This window comes from Barbus barbus (genome assembly GCF_936440315.1).
Source record: "Barbus barbus genome assembly, chromosome: 6".
NCBI lineage: Eukaryota > Metazoa > Chordata > Actinopteri > Cypriniformes > Cyprinidae > Barbus > Barbus barbus.
In genome coordinates, this window is record NC_136734.1 from 35,635,119 (window position 1) to 35,650,683 (window position 15,565).

General features: G+C 38.8%; 1 protein-coding gene across 1 annotated transcript; it reads right to left on the bottom strand.

Annotated features, from left to right (window-relative positions):
- Positions 1-12,787: 12,787 nt before the first annotated feature.
- LOC306871723 (tubulin beta-4B chain) lies at positions 12,788-15,409 on the bottom strand. The gene is made up of 4 exons (XM_079419840.1): positions 15,184-15,409; positions 14,716-14,824; positions 14,512-14,622; positions 12,788-14,428 (listed from the first exon to the last, which is right to left on the bottom strand). The coding sequence occupies exons 1-4, from the start codon at positions 15,238-15,240 to the stop codon at positions 13,368-13,370; spliced, it is 1,338 nt and encodes a 445-aa protein (XP_079275966.1). The 5' UTR covers positions 15,241-15,409; the 3' UTR covers positions 12,788-13,367.
- Between the last annotated feature and the right edge of the window lie 156 nt (positions 15,410-15,565).

Below are 15,565 nucleotides of genomic sequence, written 5' to 3' on the forward strand. Positions count from 1 at the left end.
TAGTCAGTTTAGGGTTTCATAGGGTTTATGTTGTCATCTCAAAAAAGATTTAAAATTGGACATACATTTACTAGGGCTGCAAAACAATTAATCGTGATTAATTGCATTCAACATAAAAGTTTATGTGTGTGTACTGTGTATATTTATTATGTATATATATATATATATATATATATATATATGCACACACATATGTATATATTTTAAAATATATTTGTATGTGTGTGTGTGTGTATATGCACTTATATATATCTATATACACACACACTTGCATATAATTTCTTTTATATACAAATATAAATATAACATTTTTCCATAATATATACATGAATGTGTGTGTATTTATATATACATCATAAATATACACAGTACACACACATAGTATGTAGGCCTAAACAAAGTTTTATTTTGAATGCGATTAATCGTTTTGCAGCCCTAACATTTACACAGAAAAGGTTAGTAAGCAATGTTGTAATGCTAGAAATATATAATTTATGTCTTGTGGCTGTACTATTGAAACAGTGAGCATTTTAACATTTACAGTTTGGCCCCGCTGACTTCCATTGTAACCCAGATTTTGACTTTCTATAAAAGGAAAAGGAGGACCAAGTGAAAACGAGTACTGTTGACTGAACCCGGAATATTCCTTTAATTAATGACAAACAGCTTGTGTTCTTCTCACTCACACACACACACACACACACACACACACACACTTGTTCATTATCTCTGTTGATAAGGAGTGGACATAAGGCATAGATCACAAGAGAGCAAAGGTGTTGCTTTCCCTTAATTTTTCATAAACAAAGCTGAACCTAAGAACCTCCTGTTGGTTACCTGCTGACCACTGATGCAATCCGGTTTGTGAATGCAATCCGGTTTCACAGGATGCTACTGTTTATGCTGGTGGTCAAGGTCACACATGAGCTCTCTCTCGCTCTCTCTCTAGCTCTTGCTGTATGTCTCTCTCTTAAGGCTTCTCTCCAGTTCTATATGATGCCCAATTGGGTTTCCTTCCATGAACAGAAGTCCTAATTCCACATATAAAAATATCTGGCCAGTGCACACTCCACAGCCCTCCTGGCTATTGTTTGAGAGGCACTTTTAGGGTGGCCTTACTTCCTGTGTTAAAGCTATGGGGGTTAGATGCTGTACATTCTGTTTCAAATCAAGATTTTGGCCATCGCAGAGGGAAATTTCCCAGGTTGACTAACACAGTCAGAGTCGCACAGTCAAATCTGAAACAATAATTAATGCCAGGGTTCATCATGTAGGGTATGCTAGGACTATGGTTAGGACTAAGTGTTTATTGTGCATTTCCTAAACTATGGGTACGTTCTTTATTGTTCTTAAAGGGACAGTTCACCCAAAAATGCTAATTCTGTCATTTATTCACCCTCATTACATTCCAAATCTGTGGAACATAAAAGAAGATATTTTGAGAAATGTATCAGTTTTGGTCCATACAGTGGAAGTTGATGCTAACCAAAACAAACAAAACAAACGATGAAAGATGAAAAGCACCAAAACTGTTTGGTTACCAACATTTTTTTGATTTCTTCTTCTATACAGAACGATGTGAGGAAGTTTAAATTATGACCGAATTTTTTGGGGGGGTGAACTATCCTTTAACACGTTTGCTTATTTACACTCTTTAACGTGTAAATACATGTGTCATAAGAGAACTCATTTTTGTTTATCATCTGCTGTGTGGTGGAACATTTTAAACCTGGTAAACTTTTTTGGAAAAAGTCTATCAAAGATCCACCAAATGGTTCATTGCCTGGTTTCACACTAGTTTGTGAGAGGTGCTATATTGAACCTGAGGGGTAATGATCTGCATAAGCTGTGACAAACCGATGGTAATTAGCTGTAAGACGTTAAGGTTAAGAAGAGTGTCTGCTCATTAGGAGAGATCAGGAAAGTGATGGCTCAGTGGGGGATACAGGATGAGCGGATATAGGATAAGCTATAGAAAGATGTGAGTGAAATAGGTAATGACACCTGTATTTGCTCACATGCTTGCACTTCATTCTCTTTCGTTTTGCATTCAACTTGTATAAAACAGCCAACAACATGCACTGTACAAGCCTTTATTCCCTCAGCTTACTCTGGAGAGTTTCACACACGATAAAACCTCTTGTGCAGAAGACAATTGCTGTATTTACTCTTTGTCACGAACATCCTAACAGACATCCTCTTTGAGTCCTACCTATTGAAATGGGTGACAAAAGAGGGAAGAGACAGCATGGAAAAGTGCCCAAACCTGCTAAGAGTATCTGTTTTCCTTTGCCTGCACAAGGGAGAACAGCCGGACGCTGTGTTTGGGTGCGTTCTGATAGCGGCTCTTATCGAGCCCCGTCTCTCTTTCTTCCTTCTTCCTCTTCTCCTTCTGTCTTCCGAACCTCCGCCTCAAGAGGAAGGCGCTTATGTCATGCCGATTCCCCGGGCCTTGTGGGAGAAAGAAATGAAAGCAATACATTGAGAGAGAAGTGGGATAAGGTGCATGCATTGCTATTTGTAGTATGGTGATTCACAAAATACGGATTGCTGAAAAGAATCCTAATTCTGGCTTCTTGCTTAAATGCATCATTCACCAAAAAATACTTTCATTAATTATTCACCCATGTGTCATTTCAAACCTTCTTATGCAGAACACAAAATATATGTTTATGAAAAACTACTTTTTTCCTCTTTTTTTTTCCCCCATAATTTTCTATTTTCACGCCAAAAAAATAAAGTAATACAGGTTTGGAATGACATTAGGGTGAATAAATGATGACAAGCTTATCTTTTTTGGGTGAACTGTGTAAAGTGATTTTACAAACTAAAAGCAGCAGAGGAATATTAAACCCGGCAATTCTTGTTTCTTCTTCAAAAAAAAAATGCAACTGCAAGGAAGAAATAAGAATGGTGCCAAAGAAGAGAAGTCTTCCAGGGTCTGTGAGAGGAAATGAACATTGTAACTGAATGCTGCGTGGTGTTGAGGCCTGAGGGCACAACTCAAAACCTCATATCCAGGAAAAAGAAGCCCGCTCTCTCTTTATTTCTCTCACATCCTCTCCTCTCCATCTCCTTTCCTCATCTCTCTCCCACACAACTAGCATTCGAGTTTGTCCTACTACTATCGCTAACCCCCCTTCCCCCCAACAGGAAATTAAATCCATTTTAAAATCATTTGGAAAACCACAGGGGCTTCAGACCAGGAAATAATCAGCGTGGGAGAGAGAGAGAGAGAGAGCGCTGTGGATGGATACAGGACAAAGATGCTCCATGATTTCAGATTTGTCTGCTCTCCCCCTCACACTCCGACTCTTTCTCTCCCTTCTGTCTGCTCTATTCCCATCTCTCAACGGAAACTGAATAGTACACAGTGGGTGGCCAGTCCTGGACCTGCATCTCCCTTTGCCTTGCCCCCCTGACCTCGTTCTGACGGTCAGTAAAAAGTGCCACCTAGGGGGCGCTGTCCTCTTATCACCACACTGACAAGATCTGCTCTGACATTTCTTTGGTGCAGTATCTTAAAGGCTGCCACTGAAATCAAATGGCCAAAATGCCACCTTTTCATTATTTTGCTTTTGCCAGTGAGGCTCTCCCTCTCCCTGGACAATCTGAAGGTAGTAAAGATGAGAAATCGCACACCCCAGATTTAGATGAGAACTTGTCTGTATAAAAAGCAGAGAACCCTGGAGAAGATAAAAAATACATTTACTGAATAATGGTGCCGAAAATGTAGTATACATACATACATATTTATATTACATGAAATTTTCATCTATTAATTGAATAGATGTTTATGTTAAAGTAAATGTCATTCATGCATGATTCATGCATGATTGGACATGTTGCAGACAGAGTAATAAGTTTGGATCAGTAAGAGTTTTTTTCATTTTAAAGAAATTACTTATTTTCTTCAGCAAATGTGCATTCAGTTGATCAAGTGATAGTAAAGACATTTATATTTTTACAAAAGGATTTATACAGTGGGGGAAAAAAACTATTTGATCCCCTGCTGATTTTGTACGTTTGCCCACTGACAAAGAAATGATCAGTCTATAATACCATTATAGACTGAATAATGGTAGTTTTATTTGAACAGTGAGAGACAGAATAACAACAAAAAAAATCAAAAAACGCATTTCAAAAAAGTTATAAATTGATTTGCATTTTAATGAGTGAAATAAGTATTTGACCCACTCGCAAAATATGACTTAGTACTTGGTGGCAAAACCCTTGTTGGCAATCACAGAGGTCAGACATTTCTTGTAGTTGGCCACCAGGTTTGCACACATCTCAGGAGGGATTTTGTCCCACTCCTCTTTACAGAACCTCTGCAAGTTATTAAGGTTTCGAGGCTGACGTTTGGCAACTCGAACCTTCAGGTCCCTCCACAGATTTTCTATGGGATTAAGGTCTGGAGACTGGCTAGGCCACACCAGGACCTTAATGTGCTTCTTCTTGAGGCACTCCTTTGTTGCCTTGGCTGTGTGTTTGGGTCATTGTCATGCTGGAATACCCATCCACGACCCATTTTCAGTGCCCTGGCCCTGACGGTACATGGCCCCATCCATCGTCCCTTTGATGCGGTGCAGTTGTCCTGTCCCCTTAGCAGAAAAACACCCCCAAAGCATGATGTTTCCACCTCCATGTTTGACGGTGGGGATGGTGTTCTTGGGGTCATAGACAGCATTCCTCCTCCTCCAAACACGGCGAGTTGAGTTGATGCTAAAGGGCTTGAATTTGGTCTCATCTGACTACAACACTTTCACCCAGTTCTCCTCTGAATCAAACTTCAGACGGGCCTGTACATGTGCTTTCTTGAGCAGCGAAGAAAGTCCTTCACAGCGTAGTGTGTTACCAATTGTTTTCTTGGTGACTATGGTCCCAGCTGAGATCATTGACAAGATCCTCCTGTGTAGTTCTGGGCTGATTTCTCACTGTTCTCATGATCATTGAAACTTCACGAGGTGATATCTTGCATGGAGCCCCAGACCGAGGGAGATTGACAGTTATTTTGTGTTTCTTCCATTTGCGAATAATCGCATCAACTGTTTTCACCTTCTCACCAAGCTGCTTGGCAATGGTCTTGTAGTCCATGCCAGCCTTGTGTAGCTATACAATCTTGTTTGTAATCTGATTGATTGATTGCTTCTGTGGACAGGTGTCTTTTATACAGGTAACAAGCTTTAAGAGAGTGCTCCTAATCTCAGCTCATTACCTGTATAAAAGACACCTGGGAGCCAGAAATCTTGACTGATAGGGGATCAAATACTTATTTGACTCATTAAAATGCAAATCAATTTATAACTTTTTTGAAATTAGTTTTTCAGGATTTTTTTGTTGTTATTCTGTCTCTCACTGTTCAAATAAACCTACCATTAAAATTATAGACTGATCATTTCTTTGTCAGTGGGCAAACGTACAAAATCAGCAGGGGATCAAATAATTTCCTCCCCACTGTATCTGTTCTTTTAAACTTCCTAATGATCAGTTTCCACAAAAATATTAAGCAGCACAACCGTTTTCAACACTGATGTAATAAAACTGGACTAAAGTACAGCAAGAATAAACTAAATAAAAAAAATTTAAACTGAATTTAAAATATATTAAAATAGGACGTGTAATAATTGTAATAATTTCATGATATTAATGTTTTTACTGTATTTTTGATCAAGTAAATGTAGCCATGGTGAGCAACATTTAAAAGTCCTAGTAGCAACCCCAAACTTTTGAACGTATGGTGCATTTAATATTGGAATTATGACATTTATGAGCTAAATGCACATGAACATCACCATAGTCATAATAACCAGTAGGCAAACTTTAACAGTGGTGAAACTGAGAAAAATACTACAAAGCAGACCTGTGTGACCAAAGAACATTTCCCATAATTCTCTGTGGCAGCTCAAGATTAATATAATACATACATAAATAAATTTGATCACACACCTAATTCCTTTTGAAAGCACATCAACTCTTATTAGGAACTTAAGAGGAGGATGTAAATGTGTATTTAAAAAGTTAATATGGTAATTTTTTTTTAATGTTGACTAATGTAATCTCTAAAACAATGAATAGTATGATTTCCCAAACAGTTATCATTTCTACAAGCTGTTGAACTCATTTTTTAAAGGCCTTGATATGCTTTTGTGTGCTTTTTGCAACTGAGTGTTCTTGGATAGCAGACATAAAATTTTTCCCCTGCTCTAAAATGGGCACGCTAAAGAGAAACGACCCAGAACTGATCATTTTCCAGGTGTGTTTAGTACCGGCTAATTTACACCAAAAACTGAGTGTGTCCCAATCCGCTCCAGTGGTTGCCTGCCGCTGCCTCCTGGTGGTTAAAATCATGCAACCTCAAAGTCGTATCTGCCATCAAGGTCCAATAAGCATCTACTTTTGTTTTTCTAATGAATTTCTCAGGGGATAATAATTCAGATAGATTGATAAAACAAAAAGCAATACGCCTGTAAAAACAAACAATGATGAAGTTGTGGTATGAAAAAATTATCCACTGATTTATAATGAACTTTCACGTTTCATATACAGCATGACTAACTTCAACCGTGACCTACAAACCTACAATCCAGCAGAGACAGAGTCGTGCTCCACTTAGGCCTGTTCAGACATTCAGATACAGTCTTAAGCAAGACACACCAACAAATCTCCCAAAGAAGTCCACTACCAGTTTGCTTAAAAAAAAAATGCAAACAGAAATTTCACTGTAATCATGTCCTCGTTTATCCATATTGTGAAAGAATGTGGACTAGACTGTCGGGTTTGTATTGCGAGTCACAATCAGGAGGAAAAGCCCCCAGAGAACGTTCACTCATCAATCAATGCATGGCATTAGTGATGTGTACTGTTCTGATTAAAGCCCACCACAGAGAGGTGCGACAGTGTGTGCTCCAGTCTACCTAAATCTCTGTCATCACAGGCCCTAATCTCATCTGACTGAAGCGCCAGGCCTCGCTCACTAACCGTTGAGAGACTGATTGTTATTGAGGAATTCCACAAACATTAATGCATTTACAAATAGGAAAACTGTCAAATAAAGATGCAAGCAAAGAATAACCTTTTTTTTTACACAACATAATATACAGTGTATCAGACTCTATATTCAAGCCAGTAGGCAATACATTGCAGTACTACATATAGTAAAATATTGGTACTGTCATATAGGTAGTTGTCTACAAATTTGTAAATGTGTTTCTTTTCCTATGTTAATTGATGCATTTTCATTCTGAATTTTATTTTTCCTTTATATAAGGAAAAAGATGGTTCCAGACCAATGAATGAAAAATAGGTAAAATGCAGTTAATTTTTTTTTAATGTACAGTTTAGTTCAAAAAGAATATTCCACAATTTTATGCTGCATCTTGCATATTTTATACTGCATTTCATGAAAAAAATATTAATAATAATTATGCATTATATTGAAAGCAACAATAATGTATTGTATTGATACCAATAATAATTATAATAAACACATAACATAATTAATAAATGATATTTTATAGTCATGTCTGTTGTAGAGTGATATAGTCCTTACTTAAAGAAGCATTAAAATTGAAACGCTAAAGTTAGCCTGCTGTGATATTGTGTCATTTAATTTTTTTTTTTGCCAGTGTAGGCTTAAATTTTTAAACAAATACAAATATGTAATATTCACAGAACAATATGTCAAATGAAAATGAATCATTGCTAGAACCTAACTCATTGGTGTTTTTACAAAGATTTTTCATTTGATAATGTATTAGGAAATCTTCCTTACAGTATTCCGATGCATGAAGGACAAAGAAATAAAATCTAAATATACATACGGACACACTTCACATAGCTCACTGTCTGCTGGAGAACCACATACTATCATCTGATAAAATGATGATGTTTTACAAATAAACTGAATCTAATCCCGGCGTCTCAGGAGAGCACAAACTCCAGAGGGAAAATCCAAGCACCAAAAGACTTTTCCACTAATGTCAGTTTGTAAGTCACTTTTTCAACTTTGAATTCATACATGTGTGAATGACATCTAATGTGTGTGCGCCGTGTACGATGTGTCGCCACGGCGCGTGACGCACCCCAGGATTAGACAGTTCCAGCGTGGAGGGGCTTGATTGATGAGCCCATTCCAAATGTTTTCGCGTCCAAGTCAGTGGGAGTTTGAGTTGCCTTTGCGCATCTTAATACCAAACAAAACATTAGCGTCGGATTCCCAGGGCTGGCTGCCTCTCACTGGATTTCATTAGTCACCCCTCCACAGCACACAAATGCGCTGCATGGCTCCGGGACATGGAGAAGAGAGAGAGGCAGAGAGGGAGAGGAAGGGCAGGGGGCCATTAAGGGATCATCATCTCATTCGAGCTTCCCTACCGCTAAGGATCAGAGTGTTAGAGGAGAGAAAAAAAAGACAAAATGTCCTTATTCTTCAGTAGCTTCTGATCAGCTTTGCTGCTCACTGCGACACCTCATGAATCTGAACCAAAATGTAGATACACATGAAATAATTATGTTTTTTTTCCCAAAGGCCTCAGTTGCTATTTGCTTATTTAATTTCATGTTTTTGCAGCGCAGAGACCCCCAAGATTCAGCTCACCCATCTAATAGCTATATTTAAACGATCCCTGCCACATACCCATCAGGAAAAACACTGATCTCATTCCCTCACTAATGAGGGCACTCAACTGTGTGTTTGTCTCCCCTGCCTACTTTTCTCCTGCCAAGCCTTGATGCAATTACACCCCCACATCTGCAGGGGGCTCCCTCCTCCCATCGGCATGGGGCTTTCAAGGGGCCCTGGTGCTCCTGATTCACGGTTAATCAATCATGGTGCCTGGGTAATGACGCCCCACTGCTCCCCTAATGTCTTCTGGCGGGAGCCTCTGCCGCTGGCATTGAGCTCACGCAGGCACACATATGGCCGCTCTGAGTGAGTGACAGGACCCCTTTTGCGTGTGTGGCACCCCGCGCGACGGAAGCCATCAGCTCCGCACATAGACATGCGTACTGACAACCACACACACGCGCCTCGGGCGAGCTGGAGAGAGGGAGGAAATAGGGGAGAAGTGCCACTTGGCCAATCTTCTCACGCCAAAGTGAACTGTCAAGAACAAAGCAAGTAGGGTAATGTGATATTTTTCAAAGCAGCTTGGGATGGGGAGCATTTGGAGGCCTGAGACACACAGTTGTCACACTTAGAAATTGAATTTAGAATGTCTTTTTGAGTTCTACTTCCATTCATGAACTTGAATTGTATTGGAAATGAGGTAGCAAACGGGATGCAGAATTGCATTTCAGATTTGAATGTAAGGAAGTGGATTGAAAATGAACCAAAATTCATATAACTGCAATTTTAGGTCAAAAAGCAAAGCTTTTCAAAGCAAACTTTGAATACTGTATAGGCCTTATGGGCAGTTTTTCTGCATTGCTAATAATACGGAATATTACTTGAGCACCAAATCAGCATATTAGAATGATTTCTGTATTCACTGCTCACACAGATGCCACTTTTAAAACAAGCAGATTTCTGATGGTCAACCCAGTAAACCAACCAACACAAGCACAATCTATAAAGGGAGCTATTTGCTCTCATGCGAAACTCCTGATTGTGTAGATTCCTATTGAAATGACTGTATTTTGTTTCACCAAACACTGGTAAATGTGACTACACCTTAAGACACTTCTTATCTTACCTACCCCAAATTCTGAACAGTAGTGTACAGTATAAACAAAATTTATACTAGTCAACATTTGAACACCTTTCATCAATGTTGTCCTAAAACCTAAAACCAAAATACATTCTTGTCTTAGGACAACTTTGATGAACTTTTTTGATCCACTTCAAATGTTGACTACTGTAGTCAAACAACACACTACCAAGAATGCAGTACCCTAATGAGGTACATATAATGAAGTAGGTTACTTATAATTGGTTTTATTTTGAATCTTCCCTTTTGTTTCATGAACTTATAAAGGGTTACTATATAAACACTCTCAGAAATAAAGATACAAAAACTGTCACTGGGGCGATACCTTTTCAAAAGATTCACCTTTGTACCTAAAGGGTCAATATTGGTAGTATTGGGGTGGTGATGGCGCAGTGGATAAGACACATGCCTTTGGTGTGAGAGACCCGGGTTCGAATCCACTGTGAGACACCAATGTGTCCCTGAGCAAGACACTTAACCCCTAGTTGCTCCAGAGGCGTGTGACCTCTGACATATATAGCAATTGTAAGTCGCTTTGGATAAAAGCGTCAGCTAAATGAATAAATGTAAATGTACCTTAAATGTACATATTAGTACCTGAAAGGTACTAATGTTAATGTACTTTTGTACCTTTATTCCTGAGTGTGTATGGTAACTTTATCAAAAGTCTGCAGTTCAACCTGCTTCTTATTTGTCATTCCTAGATTTCATTATTCATATTTATTCTTTGCCAGATCAATTTTACTTGATAAACTTAGCACATATGGCTCTAATAGCTTTTGGATCGGTTTCTAAAAGGCTCTTGTCAAAAGCCAAAAAAGACAAGAAGAAATTTCAGAAGGTAAAAAAGACTGCAAAAAACGTAATTAAATTTGTGAGATTCATAAAGTACATATTCATTAAATCTATCCTGCCAACGGTCTGTGTCCGCATGTACAGTCACAGCCATTGTGGACTGGCTTATACGGGTGGCCCATTCAATCTGTTTGTATGAAGAGGTGCTCCTCAGGCTCTAAGCATTTGTATGCAGTATATAGAGTGGCAGAGGCCCATCTGTGCAGCCTAAAACCATCCTAATTTATGTTTCACACCTCTTGCTACCGCCACACTTTGCATCTCATGGCACATACTATCTCTTTCTCTCTCTCTCTCCATCTCTCTTTTCAGTTGCAGTGACAGTGAAGTTGCTTTGGCTGTTAAAGAGCAATCCATCATCTGTTTAGAGAGCTTCATCAACATTGTGTACATAGCAGTGCTAAAACAGAGAGGATTTATGTTATTCAGACAGAAGCTTTTTCCAGTGCCATATGGATGAGGTATAAAATCACAAAAACCAATTAAAAGGAATAACATGCATGCATTAGGTAATGAAAGCGGAGACAACAAAAGATCACATTAGCGGCTCTTACATGAGCTGGTGCTCACAGTATCAGACTACAATCTGTTTCGAACCTTTTACAAAACCAGTGCTTCATTTTTTCATGCTGTATGCTTTTTAATAATTTTATTGTATGACCTCTTTCAAGCAAGATATGGATTACTGAGACGCTAGAACTGAGCCCTGACAAGAAACTGCTGTGGTATTTTACCATGGTACTTCGATGTGCATATACTCCAGAAGAAAATAATGGTATTGTATCATGTTCAGAAATCACGATAATAAAATGGTGTTTTATGTGATTTTTGTATTGTTTCTTTTTACTATTTAATAAATGTATTGCAGTACATGTTGGATTTCACTATTCAGTACAAGTTGACAAAATCTTTTCAAACATTTGCCAAAAAAAAAAAAGGGATGCAACATTGTTTTTTGTAAGCTGATCATGTTATGATAAATGGTAGATATATAAAACTATTTGTGTGATAAATATAAATAGTGAAACTGCTCAATTTAATACAATTTTAGACATCACAGCATTATACTGTACAGTCTAAAAAAACTTATATTCATTACATTACATTAGTGTTTTTAAAGATTAACTTAACGTATTAAATTTAGTGTTAAATTATAGCAAATGTAATCTAAATGTAAAATATGAAAAACATAAGAGCATACAAAATTAAATATCCAATAACTGATATGGTAGCATACTGATATATTGTCCATCCCCAAATATAATACATTTACAGTGATTGAGAGCATTAAAGCAAGCCTGTAGATAGAAATATGACATCTGATGGTGTACTGTCAATCTACAGAAAGTTGATTAGAGAAAGCTTGAAGCTTCTAAACACTGCAAACTTAAGACACCATTGCTATATAAATGAAGCCCTCATATGCGATCTTTAACTCACAACACAGCTAGTTGACTCAATTAATGTTCCTTCCCCCTCTCCTCTGGTCGACTGAAAGCAATTCAACTAGGAGTTCCATGAAATTGGGCCAGATTGTTGTGTCAAGTTAATTAATGTTATCCTCGTTGCATTGAATGAGCTTCAAGTTAATAATTAGATCTGCTTTGATGACAACTGTATATATTTGCAAAACTCTTATCTGAGATTAAGAAAGGTGTGGAAACGAATCAGCAGAGTGACAACACTCCATGCAAATTGTATGTAACGTTTCATACGTTATTGTCTCTTGTACATGTGTAACTTACTAAATGAAAAATGCTGAGTAAATCTGGTTCACATACCTTTCCCGTTTAAAGACAGGACATCTCGTCACAAATCATAGTTTAAAATATCACAGGATTTGATCTGGAAATTAGTTACACCTCATGAGCGACCTTTTTAGTAACTTTCTATCGCCATCTGCTGGCGAGAACAGAAAATCGACACAATATAAGAGCACTGGGATTTTACAAGTGTTGTATTGTTGGATGTAATAATTGAAATTTAAATTACCATCTGTACATTTTAGCATTAACTATTTTGAATGTTTGCAGTCTGAAAGTTTTCATAATCATCTTTGTTGCTCTGGCAGATAAATCATGACACTAGCAATGCAAAGATTATGGGGTTCAACTGTGAAAAAAAAAAAAAAAAAAACTATGCAATAGAATTAATTTTGGATAAAAGCATCTGCCAAAAGAATATATTGAATAAAGTTAAAAAAATTGAGAATCTTAGTATTTGATATGGATTTCTTTATAACAGACTATAGGGCTACAATACATTTATACAAATATTTAATATTCTTGGCTTACTCACTGCATGTGGACCTTAAAAATACTCCTCTAAAGACTTAACTAACTTCTGTGTTAAAAGACAATATACCATACATTATATTTTATTCAAGACAAAATTGTCAATGAACCATTTTATTAAATTTGAGGAAAAATTGTGTTGACAGACATTTTCTAACCTAGGAACTCTAAAGCACCTTTGAAATCGACCAGTGTTGTGTCTGTGTGAAATCTCATTTTAAATGCTAGTTGGTGGTCCTGCATGATTGAATGATCTGCACAGCAAAAATGGGATGTTTAATTGAAGATGCCACTAACCTTACTTAAATTTTCTACAATGCTATACAAAGAATAAATTGTATAATACAAAACACCCAACAGAATGCTACCAAATTTAGAGCTTTAATTAGACATTTGTTTACATTGACAGCTTTTAGCTGCTTGCAAAAGTAAGAACAGAAAGAGACAAAACAAAGAACAAAGAAACTGAACAGAACAACAGTGAACAAGAACTTCAGTATTCAACCCTTTATGCTAGCTCCTCCTCTCCCTCTTCTTCGAATTCTCCCTCCTCTTCCGCAGTGGCATCTTGGTACTGCTGGTACTCCGACACCAAGTCATTCATGTTGCTCTCGGCCTCTGTGAACTCCATCTCATCCATCCCCTCTCCTGTGTACCAATGCAAGAAGGCCTTGCGCCTGAACATAGCAGTGAACTGCTCAGAGATGCGTTTGAACAGCTCCTGGATGGCAGTGCTGTTGCCGATGAAAGTGGCTGCCATTTTGAGACCTCGAGGTGGGATGTCGCACACAGCTGTCTTGACGTTGTTGGGGATCCACTCCACGAAATAGCTGCTGTTCTTGTTCTGGACATTCAGCATCTGCTCATCCACTTCCTTCATGGACATGCGGCCTCGGAAAACAGCAGCAACGGTGAGATAGCGGCCGTGGCGGGGGTCACAAGCAGCCATCATGTTCTTGGCATCGAACATCTGCTGGGTGAGCTCGGGCACCGTAAGAGCCCGGTATTGCTGGCTCCCCCTGCTGGTGAGAGGGGCGAAGCCTGGCATGAAGAAATGCAGACGGGGGAAAGGCACCATGTTGACCGCCAGTTTGCGCAGATCAGCGTTGAGCTGACCAGGGAAGCGCAGACAGGTTGTGACCCCGCTCATTGTGGCAGACACGAGGTGGTTGAGATCGCCGTAGGTAGGTGTAGTGAGTTTGAGCGTACGGAAGCAAATGTCATACAGCGCCTCGTTGTCGATGCAATAAGTTTCATCTGTGTTCTCCACCAGTTGATGGACGGACAGCGTGGCGTTGTAAGGCTCTACAACAGTGTCTGAGACTTTGGGTGAGGGCACCACGCTGAAGGTGTTCATGATGCGGTCTGGGTACTCCTCACGGATTTTGCTGATGAGGAGCGTGCCCATGCCTGACCCAGTGCCACCTCCAAGAGAGTGCGTGAGCTGGAAGCCTTGCAGGCAATCACAGCTTTCCGCTTCCTTACGGACCACATCGAGAACGGAGTCTACAAGCTCAGCGCCTTCTGTGTAGTGACCCTTGGCCCAGTTGTTTCCAGCACCACTCTGACCTATGATTGAAGAAGTCCAAATCAAACCAGGCTCAGATTGCTTTAGAATTATTCAATTAAATGACATACTAATCTAGATTTACCAAAGACAAAGTTATCTGGTCGGAAGACCTGCCCAAATGGTCCAGATCTCACTGAATCCATGGTTCCAGGCTCCAGGTCGACAAGAACAGCACGGGGTACATACTTCCCACCTGTACAGAAAGCACACATTTCCAAACTTAAAAAAACAAGATAACTAATTTGCGAGGTATTTGTGTTTTATTAAACTACAAATGCAAACCGACCAGTGGCTTCGTTGTAGTACACATTAATCCGCTCCAACTGTAGATCACTGTCTCCGTGGTAAGTTCCCGTCGGGTCAATTCCGTGCTCATCACTAATCACCTCCCAAAACTAAAGAAAAGTCAATTAAAATGTCAAATTTAACACTTTATATAAAAGTAATTTCGCAAATCTTCAAAAATACGTTTAAAATGTCATCTTTTGCACTGTTGTCATGGCAACTGGCCAAGTTAACGTACACACAAAAGTTTACAGAGGAATAAAACCAGACGATGGACATCTCGATGGGGAGTCAGATCGCTAGTTAAACGTACTAATATGTAATTTTCCTCAAGAAAAGATACATGTAAATAGAATTAGTCGACTGAAATTGATTATTTAACGTAAATATAATAACTACACAACATACAAACTATGCCCCTCGCGGGCTTTTTTGGGCTGATATCGTAATCAATATCATTATTACTCACTTTGGCACCAATTTGGTTTCCGCACTGGCCAGCTTGCAGGTGAACAATTTCCCTCATGTTGAATTGTTACGGAAAAATAAGCACTTTTGTTCAAAAACAAGAGTAGCGAATGCTCTCCCACCACACGTCGACTAAACTGTAGAGCGCACCAACGGTTTCCACTTTTAAATAATGCCAGCCTTCACATTCAAACACAGGTGGATGAACGAGACGTCAATCATTCTCTGTCCGCTTTTGATTGGTTGAGGTGTACGCGCTCTCATGACGCTTCTGCTTTTGATTGGATTGGAGATGTTTTAATCTGTTGTCAATGGTTACAGCGCTGAGAGATCTCCCAGAAACCGTTTTGTATTGGTAACCAGATACGCATAAAGACCAGCTT

Excerpts from the sequence above, each read along its gene's own strand:
- LOC306871723 (XM_079419840.1), bottom strand. The coding sequence starts at position 15,240 with ATGAGGGAAATTGTTCACCTGCAAGCTGGCCAGTGCGGAAACCAAATT. Across the intron at positions 14,825-15,183 it reads GAAACCAAATTGGTGCCAAA|TTTTGGGAGGTGATTAGTGA; the intron begins GTGAGTAATAAT and ends ACTTTTCTTTAG. Across the intron at positions 14,623-14,715 it reads GTACTACAACGAAGCCACTG|GTGGGAAGTATGTACCCCGT; the intron begins GTCGGTTTGCAT and ends CTTTCTGTACAG.